The 15,865-nt window shown below is 41.5% G+C and overlaps 1 protein-coding gene across 1 annotated transcript in view; it reads right to left on the minus strand.

The window, feature by feature from the left end:
• Positions 1-15,865, minus strand: part of g (adaptor-related protein complex 3, delta 1 subunit-like garnet) — a 468,686-nt gene that overhangs the window by 410,988 nt on the left and 41,833 nt on the right. Inside the window, exon 5 of the mRNA XM_071673747.1 lies at positions 12,397-12,666. Coding sequence (XP_071529848.1) covers positions 12,397-12,666 — 270 coding nt within the window. The remainder of the gene's footprint in view (positions 1-12,396; positions 12,667-15,865) is intronic.

The following is a 15,865-nucleotide window of genomic DNA, read 5'->3' on the forward strand; positions in this document are numbered from 1 at the left end:
TACGAAACGCAGGGAATACGTGGGAAGTATTCTTTCTCCCCTATCCCCAGGAATAATATATATATATATATATATATATATATATATATATATATATATATATATATATATATATATATGAAAGCCGGCAAGTTAGCAGGTTTAGATGGTATTGCATTGGAATTTATTAAAAAAAGGGGTGACTGTATTACTGACTGGTTGGTAAGGTTATTTAATGTATGTATGACACATGGTGAGGTGCCTGAGGATTGGCGGAATGCGTGCATAGTGCCATTGTACAAAGGCAAAGGGGATAAGAGTGAGTGCTCAAATTTCAGAGGTACAAGTTTGTTGAGTATTCCTGGTAAATTATATGGGAGGGTATTGATTGAGAGGGTGAAGGCATGTACAAAGCATCAGATTGGGGAAGAGCAGTGTGGTTTCAGAAGTGGTAGAGGATGTGTGGATCAGGTGTTTGCTTTGAAGAATGTATGTGAGAAATACTTAGAAAAGCAAATGGATTTGTATGTAGCATTTATGGATCTGGAGAAGGCATATGATTGAGTTGATAGAAATGCTCTGTGGAAGGTATGAAGAATATATGGTGTGGGAGGCAAGTTGTTAGAAGCAGTGAAAAGTTTTTATCGAGGATGTAAGGCATGTGTATGTGTAGGAAGAGAGGAAAGTGATTGGTTCTCAGTGAATGTAGGTTTGCGGCAGGGGTGTGTGATGTCTCCATGGTTGTTTAATTTGTTTATGGATGGGGTTGTTACGGAGGTGAATGCAAGAGTTTTGGAAAGTGGGGCAAGTATGAAGTCTGTTGGGGATGAGAGAGCTTGGGAAGTGAGTCAGTTGTTGTTCGCTGATGATACAGCGCTGGTGGCTGATTCATGTGAGAAACTGCAGAAGCTGGTGACTGAGTTTGGTAAAGTGTGTGAAAGAAGAAAGTTAAGAGTAAATGTGAATAGGAGCAAGGTAACTAGGTACAGTAGGGTTGAGGGTCAAGTCAATTGGGAGGTAAGTTTGAATGGAGAAAAACTGGAGGAAGTAAAGTGTTTTAGATATCTGGGAGTGGATCTGGCAGCGGATGGAACCATGGAAGCGGAAGTGGATCATAGGGTGGGGGAGGGGGGGAATATTCTGGGAGCCTTAAAGAATGTGTGGAAGTCGAGAACACTATCTCGGAAAGCAAAAATGGGTATGTTTGAAGGAATAGTGGTTCCAACAATGTTGTATGGTTGCGAGGCATGGGCTATGGATAGAGTTGTGCGCAGGAGGATGGATGTACTGGAAATGAGATGTTTGAGGACAATGTGTGGTGTGAGGTGGTTTGATCGAGTAAGTAACGTAAGGGTAAGAGAGATGTTTAGAAATAAAAAGAGCGTGGTTGAGAGAGCAGAAGTGGGTGTTTAGAAATAATTTGGGCACATGGAAAGAATGAGTGAGGAAAGATTGACCAAGAGGATATATGTGTCGGAGGTGGAGGGAACGAGGAGAAGTGGGAGACCAAATTGGAGGTGGAAAGATGGAGTGAAAAAGATTTTGTGTGATCGGGGCCTGAACATGCAGGAGGGTGAAAGGAGGGCAAGGAATAGAGTCAATTGGAGCGATGTGGTATACCGAGGTTGATGTGCTGTCAGTGGATTGAAGCAGGGCATGTGAAGCGTCTGGGGTAAACCATGGAAAGCTGTGTAGGTATGTATATTTGCGTGTGGGGACATATGTATATACATGTGTATGGGGGGAGGGTTGGGCCATTTCTTTCGTCTGTTTCCTTGCGCTACCTCGCAAACGCGGGAGACAGCGATAAAGCAAAAATATATATATATATATATATATATATATATATATATATATATATATATATATATATATATATATACATATATATATATATATATATATATATATATATATATATATATATATATATATATATATATTCTTTTTCTTTCAAACTATTTGCCATTTCCCGCGTTAGCGAGGTAGCGTTAAGAACAGAGGACTGGGCCTTTTTTGGAATATCCTCACCTGGCCCCCTCTGTTCCTTCTTTTGGAAAATCAAAAAAAAAAAAAAAATGAGAGGGGAGGATTTCCAGCCCCCTGCTCCCTCCCCTTTTAGTCGCCTTCTACAACATGCAGGGAATACGTGGGAAGTATTCTTAATCCCCTATCCCCAGGGATATATATATATATATATATATATATATATATATATATATATATATATATATATATATATATATATTTCATTTTATTATACTTTGTCGCTGTCTCCCGCGTTTGCGAGGTAGCGCAAGGAAACAGACGAAAGAAATGGCCCAACCCCCCCCATACACATGTATATACATACGTCCACACACGCAAATATACATACCTACACAGCTTTCCATGGTTTACCCCAGACGCTTCACATGCCCTGCTTCAATCCACTGACAGCACGTCAACCTCGGTATACCACATCGCTCCAATTCACTCTATTCCTTGCCCTCCTTTCACCCTCCTGCATGTTCAGGCCCCGATCACACAAAATCTTTTTCACTCCATCTTTCCACCTCCAATTTGGTCTCCCTCTTCTCCTCGTTCCCTCCACCTCCGACACATATATCCTCTTGGTCAATCTTTCCTCACTCATCCTCTCCATGTGCCCAAACCACTTCAAAACACCCTCTTCTGCTCTCTCAACCACGCTCTTTTTATTTCCACACATCTCTCTTACCCTTACGTTACTCACTCGATCAAACCACCTTACACCACACATTGTCCTCAAACATCTCATTTCCAGCACATCCATCCTCCTGCGCACAACTCTATCCATAGCCCACGCCTCGCAACCATACAACATTGTTGGAACCACTATTCCTTCAAACATACCCATTTTTGCTTTCCGAGATAATGTTCTCGACTTCCACACATTCTTCAAGGCCCCCAGAATTTTCGCCCCCTCCCCCACCCTATGATCCACTTCCGCTTCCATGGTTCCATCCGCTGCCAGATCCACTCCCAGATATCTAAAACACTTCACTTCCTCCAGTTTTTCTCCATTCAAACTCACCTCCCAATTGACTTGACCCTCAACCCTACTGTACCTAATAACCTTGCTCTTATTCACATTTACTCTTAACTTTCTTCTTCCACACACTTTTCCAAACTCAGTCACCAGCTTCTGCAGTTTCTCACATGAATCAGCCACCAGCGCTGTATCATCAGCGAACAACAACTGACTCACTTCCCAAGCTCTCTCATCCCCAACAGACTTCATACTTGCCCCTCTTTCCAAAACTCTTGCATTTACCTCCCTAACAACCCCATCCATAAACAAATTAAACAACCATGGAGACATCACACACCCCTGCCGCAAACCTACATTCACTGAGAACCAATCACTTTCCTCTCTTCCTACACGTACACATGCCTTACCTCCTCGATAAAAACTTTTCACTGCTTCTAACAACTTGCCTCTCACACCATATATTCTTAATACCTTCCACAGAGCATTTCTATCAACTCAATCATATGCCTTCTCCAGATCCATAAATGCTACATACAAATCCATTTGCTTTTCTATTTGCTTTTCTAAGTATTTCTCACATACATTCTTCAAAGCAAACACCTGATCCACACATCCTCTACCACTTCTGAAACCACACTGCTCTTCCCCAATCTGATGCTCTGTACATGCCTTCACCCTCTCAATCAATACCCTCCCATATAATTTACCAGGAATACTCAACAAACTTATACCTCTGAAATTTGAGCACTCACTCTTATCCCCTTTGCCTTTGTACAATGGCACTATGCACGCATTCCGCCAATCCTCAGGCACCTCACCATGAGTCATACATACATTAAATAACCTTACCAACCAGTCAGTAATACAGTCACCCCCTTTTTTAATAAATTCCAATGCAATACCATCTAAACCTGCTGCCTTGCCGGCTTTCATATATATATATATATATATATATATATATATATATATATATATATATATATATATATATATATATATATATTTTTTTTTTTTTTTTTTTTATACGATTCGCCATTTCCCGCATTTGCGAGGTAGCGTTAAGAACAGAGGACTGGGCCTTAGAGGGAAAATCCTAACCTGGCCCCCTTCTCTGTTCCTTCTTTTGGAAAATTAAAAAAAAACGAGAGGGGAGGATTTCCAGCCACCCGCTCCCTCCCCTTTTAGTCGCCTTCTACGACACGCAGGGAATACGTGGGAAGTATTCTTTCTCCCCTATCCCCAGGGATATGTATATATATATATATATATATATATATATATATATATATATATATATATATATATATATATATATATACACACACACACACACACACACACAGACATATACATATATACACACGTTCACACTCAGGCTCTAGCTGTCATGTATAATGCACCGAAACCACAGCTCCCTTTCCACATCCAGGCCACACAGAACTTTCCATGGTTTACCCCAGATGCTTCACATGCCCTGGTTCAATCCATCGACAACACGTCGACCCCGGTATACCACATCGTTCCAATTCACTCTATTCCTTGCACGCCTTTCAACCTCCTGCATGTTCAGGCCCCGATCACTCAAAATCTTTTTCACTCCATCTTTCCACCTCCAATTTGGTCTCCCACTTCTCGTTCTCTCCACCTCTGACACATATATCCTCTTTGTCAATATTTCCTCACTCATTCGCTCCATGTGACCAAACCATTTCAAAACACCCTCTTCTGCTCTGTCAACCACTCTTTTTACTACCACACATATCTCTTACCCTTTCATTACTTACTCGTTCAAACCACCTCACACCACATGTTGTCCTCAAACATCTTATTTCCAACACATCCACCCTCTTCCGCACAACTCTTTCAATAGCCCATGCCTCGCAATCATACAACATTGTTGGAACCACTATTCCTTCAAGCATACCCATTTTTGCTTTTTGTGATAATGTTCTCGCCTTCCACACATTTTTTAACGCTCCCAGAACTTTCGCTCCCTCCTCCATCCTGTGACTCAATTCCGCTTGCATGGTTCCATCCGCTGCCAAATCCACTCCCAGATATCTAAAACACTTCTTTTCCTCCAAGTTTTTTCCATTCAGACTTACCTCCCAATTGACTTGTCCCTCAACCCTACTGTACCTAATAACCTTGCTCTTATTCACATTTACTCTCAGCTTTCTTCTTTCACACAGTTTACCAAACTCAGTCATCAGCTTCTGCAGTTTCTCACATGAATCAGCCACCAGTGCTGTATCATCAGCGAACAACAACTAACTCACTTCCCAAGCCCTCTCATCCTCAACAGACTGCACACTTGCTCCTCTCTCCAAAACTCTTGCATTCGTCTCCCTAACAACCCCATCCATAAACAATTTAAACAACCATGGAGACATCACGCATCCCTGCCGCAAACCGATATTCACTTAGAACTAATCACTTTCCTCTCTTTCTACTCGTACACATGCCTTACATCCTCGATAAAAACTTTTTAATGCTTCTAACAACTTGCATCCCACACCATATATTCTTAATACCTTCCACAAAGCATCTTTATCAACACTATCATATACCTTCTCCAGATCCATAAATGCTACATACAAATCCATTTGCCTTTCTGAGTATATGTCGCATACATTCTTCAAAGCAAACACCTGATCCACACATCCTTTACCACTTTTGAAACCACACTGCTCTTCCACCGTCTGATGGTCTGTACATGCCTTTGCCCTCTCAATCAATACCCTCCCATATAATTTCCCAGGAATACTCAACAAACTAATTCCCCTGTAATTTGAGCACTCACCTTTATCCCCTTTGCCTTTGTACAATGACACTATGCATGCATTCTGCCAATCCTCAGGAACTTCATCATGAGCCATACATGCACTGAATATCCTTACCAACCAGTAAACATCACAGGCACCCCCTTTTTTTAAGAAGTTCCACTGGTGATGTGAGGAGATGGAGTGAGTATTTTGAAGGTTTGTTGAATGTGTTAGATGTAGGGTGTTTTGGTCGAGGTGGTGTGCAAAGTGAGAGGGTCAGGGAGAATGATTTGGTAAAGGGAGAAGAGGGAGCGAAAGCTTTGCAGAAGATGAAAGTTGGCAAGATGGCAGGTTTGGATGGTATTGCAGTGAAATTTATTAAAAAAGTGGGCAACTGTGTTGGTGACTGGTTGATGAGGCTATTCAGTGCATGTATGGTTCATGGTGAAGTGCCTGAGGATTGGCAGAATGCATGCATAGTGCCATTGTGCAAAGGCAAAAGGGATAAAGGTGTGTTCAAATTACAGAGGTATAAGTTTTTGAGTGTTCCTAGGAAATTACATGGGAGGGTATTGATTGAGAGGGTGAAGGTGTGTACAGAACATCAGATTGGAAAAGAGTAGTTTGGTTTCAGAAGTGGTGGAGGATGTGTGGATCTGGTGTTTGCTTTGAAGAATGTATGTGAGAAATACTTAGAAAAACAAATGGACTTGTATGTAGCATTTATGGATCTGGAAAAGGCATACAATAGAGTTGATAGAGATGCTCTGCGGAAGGTATTAATATCTTCCACAGAGCGTCTCTATCAACTTTATCGTATGCCTTTTCCAGTATATGGTGTTGGAGGGAAGCTGCTGGAAGCAGTGAAAAGTTTTTATCGAGGATGTAAGGCGTGTGTACGAGTAGGAAGAGAGGAAAGTGATTGGTTCCCAGTGAATGTCGGTTTGTAGCAGGGGTGCGTAATGTCTCCATGGTTGTTTAATTTGTTTATGGATGGGGTTGTTCGTTTACACTCAGTCTTTAGCTTTCATGTATAATGCACCGAAACCACAGCTCCCTTTCCACATCCAGGCCCAACAAAACTTTCCGTGGTTTACCCCAGACACTTTACAAGCCCTGGTTCAATCCAGTGACAGCATGTTGACCCCGGTATACCACATCGTTCCAATTCACGCTATTCCTTGCACGCCTTTCACCTTCCTTTATGTTCAGGCCCCGATTGCTCAAGATCTTTTTCATTCCATCCTTCCACCTCCAGTTTGGTTACCCACTTCTCCTTTTCCCTCCACCTCTGACACATATATCCTCTTTGTCAATCTTTCCTCACTCATTCAATCTTTCCTCACTCATTGTCTCTATGTGACCAAACCATTTCAGTACACCTTCTTCTGCTCTTTGAACCACACTCTTTTAATACATCACTCTTACCCTTTCATTACTGACTCGATCAGACCACCTCATACCTCATATTGTCCTCAAACATCTCATTTCCAAATATCCATGCTCCTCTGCACAGCCCTATCTATAGCCCATGCCTCGCAACCACATGACATTGTTGGAACCACTATTCCTTCAAACATATCCATTTTTACTCTCTGAGATAACGTTCTTACCTTCCACACATTCTTCAGTGCTCCCAGAACCTTCGCCCCCTCCCCCACCCTGTGACTCACTTCCACTTCCATGGTTCCATCCGCTGCCAAATCCACTTCTAGATATCTGAAACACTTCACTTCCTCATTTTTTCCATTCAAACTTACCTCCCATTTAACTTGTCCCTCAACCCTACTGAACCTAATAACCTTGCTCTTATTCACATTTACTCTCAGCTTTCTTCTTTCACATATTTTACCAAACTCAGCCACCACTTCTGCAAGTTTCTCACCCGAATCAGCCACCAGCATTGTATCAGCGAACAACAACTGACTCACTTCCCAAGGCCTCTCAACAGACTTTATACTAGCCCCTCTCTCCAAAACTCTTGCATTCAACTCCCTAACAATCCCATCCATAAACAAATCAAGTAATCATGGAGACATCACGTGCCCCTGCTGCAAACTGATGTTCAATGGGAACCAATCACTTTCCTCTTTTCCAACTCGCACACATGCCTTACATCTTCGATAAAAACTTTTCACTGCTTCTAACAACTTGCATCCCACACCATATATTCTTAATACCTTCCACAAAGCATCTTTATCAACACTATCATATACCTTCTCCAGATCCATAAATGCTACATACAAATCCATTTGCCTTTCTGAGTATATGTCGCATACATTCTTCAAAGCAAACACCTGATCCACACATCCTTTACCACTTTTGAAACCACACTGCTCTTCCACCGTCTGATGGTCTGTACATGCCTTTGCCCTCTCAATCAATACCCTCCCATATAATTTCCCAGGAATACTCAACAAACTAATTCCCCTGTAATTTGAGCACTCACCTTTATCCCCTTTGCCTTTGTACAATGACACTATGCATGCATTCTGCTAATCCTCAGGAACTTCATCATGAGCCATACATGCACTGAATATCCTTACCAACCAGTAAACATCACAGGCACCTCCTTTTTTTAAGAAGTTCCACTGGTGATGTGAGGAGATGGAGTGAGTATTTTGAAGGTTTGTTGAATGTGTTAGATGTAGGGTGTTTTGGTCGAGGTGATGTGCAAAGTGAGAGGGTCAGGGAGAATGATTTGGTAAAGGGGGAAGAGGGAGCGAAAGCTTTGCAGAAGATGAAAGCTGGCAAGATGGCAGGTTTGGATGGTATTGCAGTGAAATTTATTAAAAAAGTGGGCAACTGTGTTGGTGACTGGTTGATGAGGCTATTCAGTGCATGTATGGTTCATGGTGAAGTGCCTGAGGATTGGCAGAATGCATGCATAGTGCCATTGTGCAAAGGCAAAAGGGATAAAGGTGTGTTCAAATTACAGAGGTATAAGTTTTTGAGTGTTCCTAGGAAATTACATGGGAGGGTATTGATTGAGAGGGTGAAGGTGTGTACAGAACATCAGATTGGAAAAGAGTAGTTTGGTTTCAGAAGTGGTGGAGGATGTGTGGATCTGGTGTTTGCTTTGAAGAATGTATGTGAGAAATACTTAGAAAAACAAATGGACTTGTATGTAGCATTTATGGATCTGGAAAAGGCATACAATAGAGTTGATAGAGATGCTCTGTGGAAGGTATTAATATCTTCCACAGAGCGTCTCTATCAACTTTATCGTATGCCTTTTCCAGTATATGGTGTTGGAGGGAAGCTGCTGGAAGCAGTGAAAAGTTTTTATCGAGGATGTAAGGCGTGTGTACAAGTAGGAAGAGAGGAAAGTGATTGGTTCCCAGTGAATGTCGGTTTGTAGCAGGGGTGCGTAATGTCTCCATGGTTGTTTAATTTGTTTATGGATGGGGTTGTTTGTTCGTTTACACTCAGTCTTTAGCTTTCATGTATAATGCACTGAAACCACAGCTTCCTTTCCACATCCAGGCCCAACAAAACTTTCCGTGGTTTACCCCAGACACTTTACAAGCCCTGGTTCAATCCAGTGACAGCACGTTGACCCCGGTATACCACATCGTTCCAATTCACGCTATTCCTTGCACGCCTTTCACCTTCCTTTATGTTCAGGCCCCGATTGCTCAAGATCTTTTTCATTCCATCCTTCCACCTCCAGTTTGGTTTCCCACTTCTCCTTTTCCCTCCACCTCTGACACATATATCCTCTTTGTCAATCTTTCCTCACTCATTCAATCTTTCCTCACTCATTGTCTCTATGTGACCAAACCATTTCAGTACACCTTCTTCTGCTCTTTGAACCACACTCTTTTAATACATCACTCTTACCCTTTCATTACTGACTCGATCAGACCACCTCATACCTCATATTGTCCTCAGACATCTCATTTCCAAATATCCATGCTCCTCTGCACAGCCCTATCTATAGCCCATGCCTCGCAACCACATGACATTGTTGGAACCACTATTCCTTCAAACATACCCATTTTTGCTCTCTGAGATAACGTTCTTACCTTCCACACATTCTTCAGTGCTCCCAGAACCTTCGCCCCCTCCCCCACCCTGTGACTCACTTCCACTTCCATGGTTCCATCCGCTGCCAAATCCACTTCTAGATATATGAAACACTTCACTTCCTCGTTTTTTCCATTCAAACTTACCTCCCATTTAACTTGTCCCTCAACCCTACTGAACCTAATAACCTTGCTCTTATTCACATTTACTCTCAGCTTTCTTCTTTCACATATTTTACCAAACTCAGCCACCACTTCTGCAAGTTTCTCACCCGAATCAGCCACCAGCATTGTATCAGCGAACAACAACTGACTCACTTCCCAAGGCCTCTCAACAGACTTTATACTAGCCCCTCTCTCCAAAACTCTTGCATTCAACTCCCTAACAATCCCATCCATAAACAAATCAAGTAATCATGGAGACATCACGTGCCCCTGCTGCAAACTGATGTTCAATGGGAACCAATCACTTTCCTCTTTTCCAACTCGCACACATGCCTTACATCTTCGATAAAAACTTTTCACTGCTTCTAGCAATTTACCTCCCACGCCATGTACTCTTAATACCTTCCACAGAGCATCTCTATCAACTCTGTCATATGCTTTCTCCAGATCCATAAATGCTACATACAAATCCATATGTTTTTTTGTGTATTTCTCACATACATTTTTCAAAGCAAACAATTGATTCTTACATCCTCTACCACTTCTGAAACCACACTGCTCTTCTCCAATTTGATGCTCGGTACATGCCTTTACCCTCTCAATCAATACCCTCTCATATGATTTCCCAGGAATACTGAACAAACATATACCTCTGTAATTTTGTAATTTCAACACTCACCTTTATACCCTTTTCCTTTGTACAGTGGCACTATATATGCATTCCACCAATCCTCAGGCACTTCACCATGAACCATACATACATTGAATATCCTCACCAACCAGTCATCAGCACAGTCTCCCCTTTTTTAAATAAATTTCACAGCAACATTGTTTTATATTTTGAGTCCGGTTAGGGGTTGAATTTGTTATACCTTTATTTATACCCACTGGTTGTATTTACACAATTTTATAACTCTTAGTCAAGTAAATTTCAAAGTACTTCCGTTAGTGATTTTACTAGTTTTGAAGAAATGTGATTTTCCTATTATAGTTTTCTCTATTCCCATTTACTTGGGGTGGATCAAGTGCATACATGCATGCCTTTCTTCTTTCACACACTTTACCAAACTCAGTCACCAGCTTCTGCAGTTTCTCACATGAATCAGCCACCAGCGCTGTATCATCAGCAAACAACAACTGACTCACTTCCCAAGCTCTCTCATCCCCAACAGACTTCATACTTGCCCCTCTTTCCAAAACTCTTGCATTCACCTCCCTAACAACCCCATCCATAAACAAATTAAACAACCATGGAGACATCACACACCCCTGCCGCAAACCTACATTCACTGAGAACCAATCACTTTCCTCTCTTCCTACACGTACACATGCCTTACATCCTCGATAAAAACTTTTCACTGCTTCTAACAACTTGCCTCCCACACCATATATTCTTAATTACAGAGGTATAAGTTTGTTGAGTATTCCTGGTGAATTATATGGGAGGGTATTGATTGTGAGGGTGAAGGCATGTACAGAGCATCAGATTGGGGAAGAGCAGTGTGGTTTCAGAAGTGGTAGAGGATGTGTGGATCAGGTGTTTGCTTTGAAGAATGTATGTGAGAAATACTTAGAAAAGCAAATGGATTTGTATGTAGCATTTATGGATCTGGAGAAGGCATATGATAGAGTTGATAGAGATGCTCTGTGGAAGGTATTAAGAATATATGGTGTGGAAGGTATGATAGATGTGTGGTAATAAAAAGAGTGTGGTTGACAGAGCAGAAGAGGGCGTTTTGAAATGGTTTGGTCACATAGAGAGAATGAGTGAGGAAAGATTGACAAAGAGGATATATGTGTCAGAGGTGGAGGGAACAAGAAGAAATGGGAGACCAAATTGGAGGTGGAAAGATGGGGTGAAATATTTTCAGCAATTGGGGCCTGAACATGCAGGAGGGTGAAGGGTGTGCAAGGAATAGAGTGAATTGGAACAATGTGGTATACTGTGGTCGACGTGCTGTCAATGGATCGAACCAGGGCATGTGAAGCTTTTGGGTAAACCATGGAAAGTTTTGTGGGGCCTGGATGTGGAAAGGGAGCTGTGGTTTCAGTGCATTATACATGACAGCTAGAGACTGAGTGTGAACAAATGTGGCCTTTGTTGTCTTTTCCTAGCTCTACCTCGTGCACATGCGGGGGGAGGGGGCTGTCATTTCATGTGTGGCGGGGTGGCGATGGGAATGAATAAGGGCAGACAGTATGAATTATGTACAGGTGCATATATGTATATGTCTGTGTGTGTACATATATGTATACATTGAGATGTATAGGTATGTATATGTGCGTGTGGACGTGCAGGTATATACATGTGTATTTGGTTGGGTTGGGCCATTCTTTGGTCTGTTTCCTTGCGCTACCTCGCTAACACGGGAGACAGCGACAAAGTATAATAAACAGAATAAATATAAATAAATATATATATACACACATAATACATAACACTCACCAGTTTGATAATTTTGATAAGCATCCAGTTGTTTGTGGAAGATGTCATAAGCTTAAAAAACACAGGAGCAAGGCTGAGATAGTTCTTGGGATTCTTCCGTGCTAATTCACAGATAACGTTGACAGCTGCAGACTGAACGCCAGGGTCGGGGTCTTCCAGCTTTTCCTTTAACCGAGGAAATGCTGGTCTCAAGGCTTCAGGGAATTTCAGAAATACTTTGTACAAGAGAAGTACTGCTTTTTTCCTCAGGTACGGCTTTGTTGAAGTTAACTGTGAGGATTACACAAATGGAAGAATTATTAAGGTTTGGAAGGAATAACTTTTTTGCCAAAAATTCAATTCCCTCAGCTGCTCTTATACACTTCTGCCTTTCTCATCAACCTCTTCCTGTACCCTTCATAAACTACTAACATATCACACACCAATCACACTTTCTTTACATTTCTTGAAGCTCTGGTCTTTATGCAACTTCATAAGTTCTTCCTTACAATAAAAAGTCAATATTAGGGAGTTAAATTTCTATAGTGTTACAAAACTTATTAGGAAAATTTCCTGTGCATGCATCAGTAAAATAACACAAACTGAACTTTTAACCCCACTCATCATCTTGCAACAAGTCCCCATAATGTGGGAATGGATGTCAACACAATTGTACTGAAGCCCAAGCCATTCATCTTTCAAGCCAATTGCACAAAACAGCTCTTACCAGAATGAGAGTTAAAGATTCACATTCACAGCAGAAGGATAGGGAGTAATGTTCAATTTTTCTCAATCAAGACATTTAAACAATACATTTTATCACAAGAAACATGAAAAAAGTCAAATGCAAAGAGTAAATTTTTTCAATAGTCCATTCTTTATTTACCTTCTTTCAAAAGGTTGCAAGTAGCATATCTCACCTCCTTGCAATAACATATCAAAATAATGACATTCTAGAATAAATGATGCTGTGGTTTTGGTGCATTATACATGACAGCTTGGGACTGAGTGTGAACAAATGTGGCCTTTGTTGTCTTTTCCTAGAGCTACCTCATGTGCATGCAGGGGGGGGGGGAAAGGGGGTTGTCATTTCATGTGTGGCAGGGTGGTGACAGAATGAATAAAGGCAGCAAGTATGAATTATGTACATGTATATATATGTATACATCTGTGTATATACATGTATACATTGAAATGTATAGGTATGTACATGTGCGTGTCTGGACGTGTATGTATATACATGTGTTTGTCAGTGGGTTGGGCTATTCTTTTGTCTGTTTCCTTGTGCTACCTCGCTAATGCGGTAGACAGTGACAAAGTATAATAAACAAAATAAATATATATATTCATCTATTCATCTCCCCTCCTTGTACTTTTTTTAACTTTCTAAAATGGGAAACAGAAGAAGGAGTCACGCGAGGAGTGCTCATCCTCCGCGAAGGCTCAGATTGGGGTGCCTAAATGTGTGTGGATGTAACCAAGATGTGAAAAAAGGAGAGATAGGTAGTATGTTTGAGGAAAGGAACCTGGATGTTTTGGCTCTGAGTGAAACGAAGCTCAAGGGTAAAGGGGAAGAGTGGTTTGGGAAGGTCTTGGGAGTAAAGTCAGGGGTTAGTGAGAAGACAAGAGCAAGGGAAGGAGTAGCAATACTCCTGAAACAGGAGTTGTGGGAGTATGTGATAGAATGTAAGAAAGTAAATTCTCGATTAATATGGGTAAAACTGAAAGTTGATGGAGAGAGGTGGGTGATTATTGGTGCATATGCACCTGGGCATGAGAAGAAAGATCATGAGAGGCAAGTGTTTTGGGAGCAGCTGAATGAGTGTGTTAGTGGTTTTGATGAATGAGACCGGGTTATAGTGATGGGTGATTTGAATGCAAAGGTGAGTAATGTGGCAGTTGAGGGAATAATTGGTATACATGGGGTGTTCAGTGTTGTAAATGGAAATGGTGAAGAGCTTGTAGATTTATGTGCTGAAAAAGGACTGATGATTGGGAATACCTGGTTTAAAAAGCGAGATATACATAAGTATACTTATGTAAGTAGGAGAGATGGCCAGAGAGCGTTATTGGATTACGTGTTAATTGACAGGCGCGCGAAAGAGAGACTTTTGGATGTTAATGTGCTGAGAGGTGCAACTGGAGGGATGTCTGATCATTATCTTGTGGAGGCTAAGGTGAAGATTTGTATGGGTTTTCAAAAAAGAAGAGTGAATGTTGGGGTGAAGAGGGTGGTGAGAGTAAGTGAGCTTGGGAAGGAGACTTGTGTGAGGAAGTACCAGGAGAGACTGAGTACAGAATGGAAAAAGGTGAGAACAATGGAAGTAAGGGGAGTGGGGGAGGAATGGGATGTATTTAGGGAATCAGTGATGGCTTGCGCAAAAGATGCTTGTGGCATGAGAAGAGTGGGAGATGGGTTGATTAGAAAGGGTAGTGAGTGGTGGGATGAAGAAGTAAGAGTATTACTGGAAGAGAAGAGAGAGGCATTTGGACGATTTTTGCAGGGAAAAAATGCAATTGAGTGGGAGATGTATAAAAGAAAGAGACAGGAGGTCAAGAGAAAGGTGCAAGAGGTGAAAAAAAGGGCAAATGAGAGTTGGGGTGAGAGAGTATCATTAAATTTTAGGGAGAATAAAAAGATGTTCTGGAAGGAGGTAAATAAAGTGCGTAAGACAAGGGAGCAAATGGGAACTTCAGTGAAGGGCGCAAATGGGGAGGTGATAACAAGTAGTGGTGATGTGAGAAGGAGATGGAGTGAGTATTTTGAAGGTTTGTTGAATGTGTTTGATGATAGAGTGGCAGATATAGGGTGTTTTGGTCGAGGTGGTGTGCAAAGTGAGAGGGTTAGGGAAAATGATTTGGTAAACAGAGAAGAGGTAGTAAAAGCTTTGCGGAAGATGAAAGGCGGCAAGGCAGCAGGTTTGGATGGTATTGCAGTGGAATTTATTAAAAAAGGGGGTGACTGTATTGTTGACTGGTTGGTAAGGTTATTTAATGTATGTATGACTCATGGTGAGGTGCCTGAGGATTGGCGGAATGCGTGCATAGTGCCATTGTACAAAGGCAAAGGGGATAAGAGTGAGTGCTCAAATTACAGAGGTATAAGTTTGTTGAGTATTCCTGGTAAATTATATGGGAGGGTATTGATTGAGAGGGTGAAGGCATGTACAGAGCATCAGATTGGGGAAGAGCAGTGTGGTTTCAGAAGTGGTAGAGGATGTGTGGATCAGGTGTTTGCTTTGAAGAATGTATGTGAGAAATACTTAGAAAAGCAAATGGATTTGTATGTAGCATTTATGGATCTGGAGGAGGCATATGATAGAGTTGATAGAGATGCTCTGTGGAAGGTATTAAGAATATATGGTGTGGGAGGAAAGTTGTTAGAAACAGTGAAAAGTTTTTATCGAGGATGTAAGGCATGTGTACGTGTAGGAAGAGAGGAAAGTGATTGGTTCTCAGTGAATGTAGGTTTGCGGCAGGGGTGTGTGAT

The sequence above is a fragment of the Panulirus ornatus genome, chromosome 19, assembly GCF_036320965.1.
Source record: "Panulirus ornatus isolate Po-2019 chromosome 19, ASM3632096v1, whole genome shotgun sequence".
NCBI classification, from domain to species: Eukaryota; Metazoa; Arthropoda; class Malacostraca; order Decapoda; family Palinuridae; genus Panulirus; species Panulirus ornatus.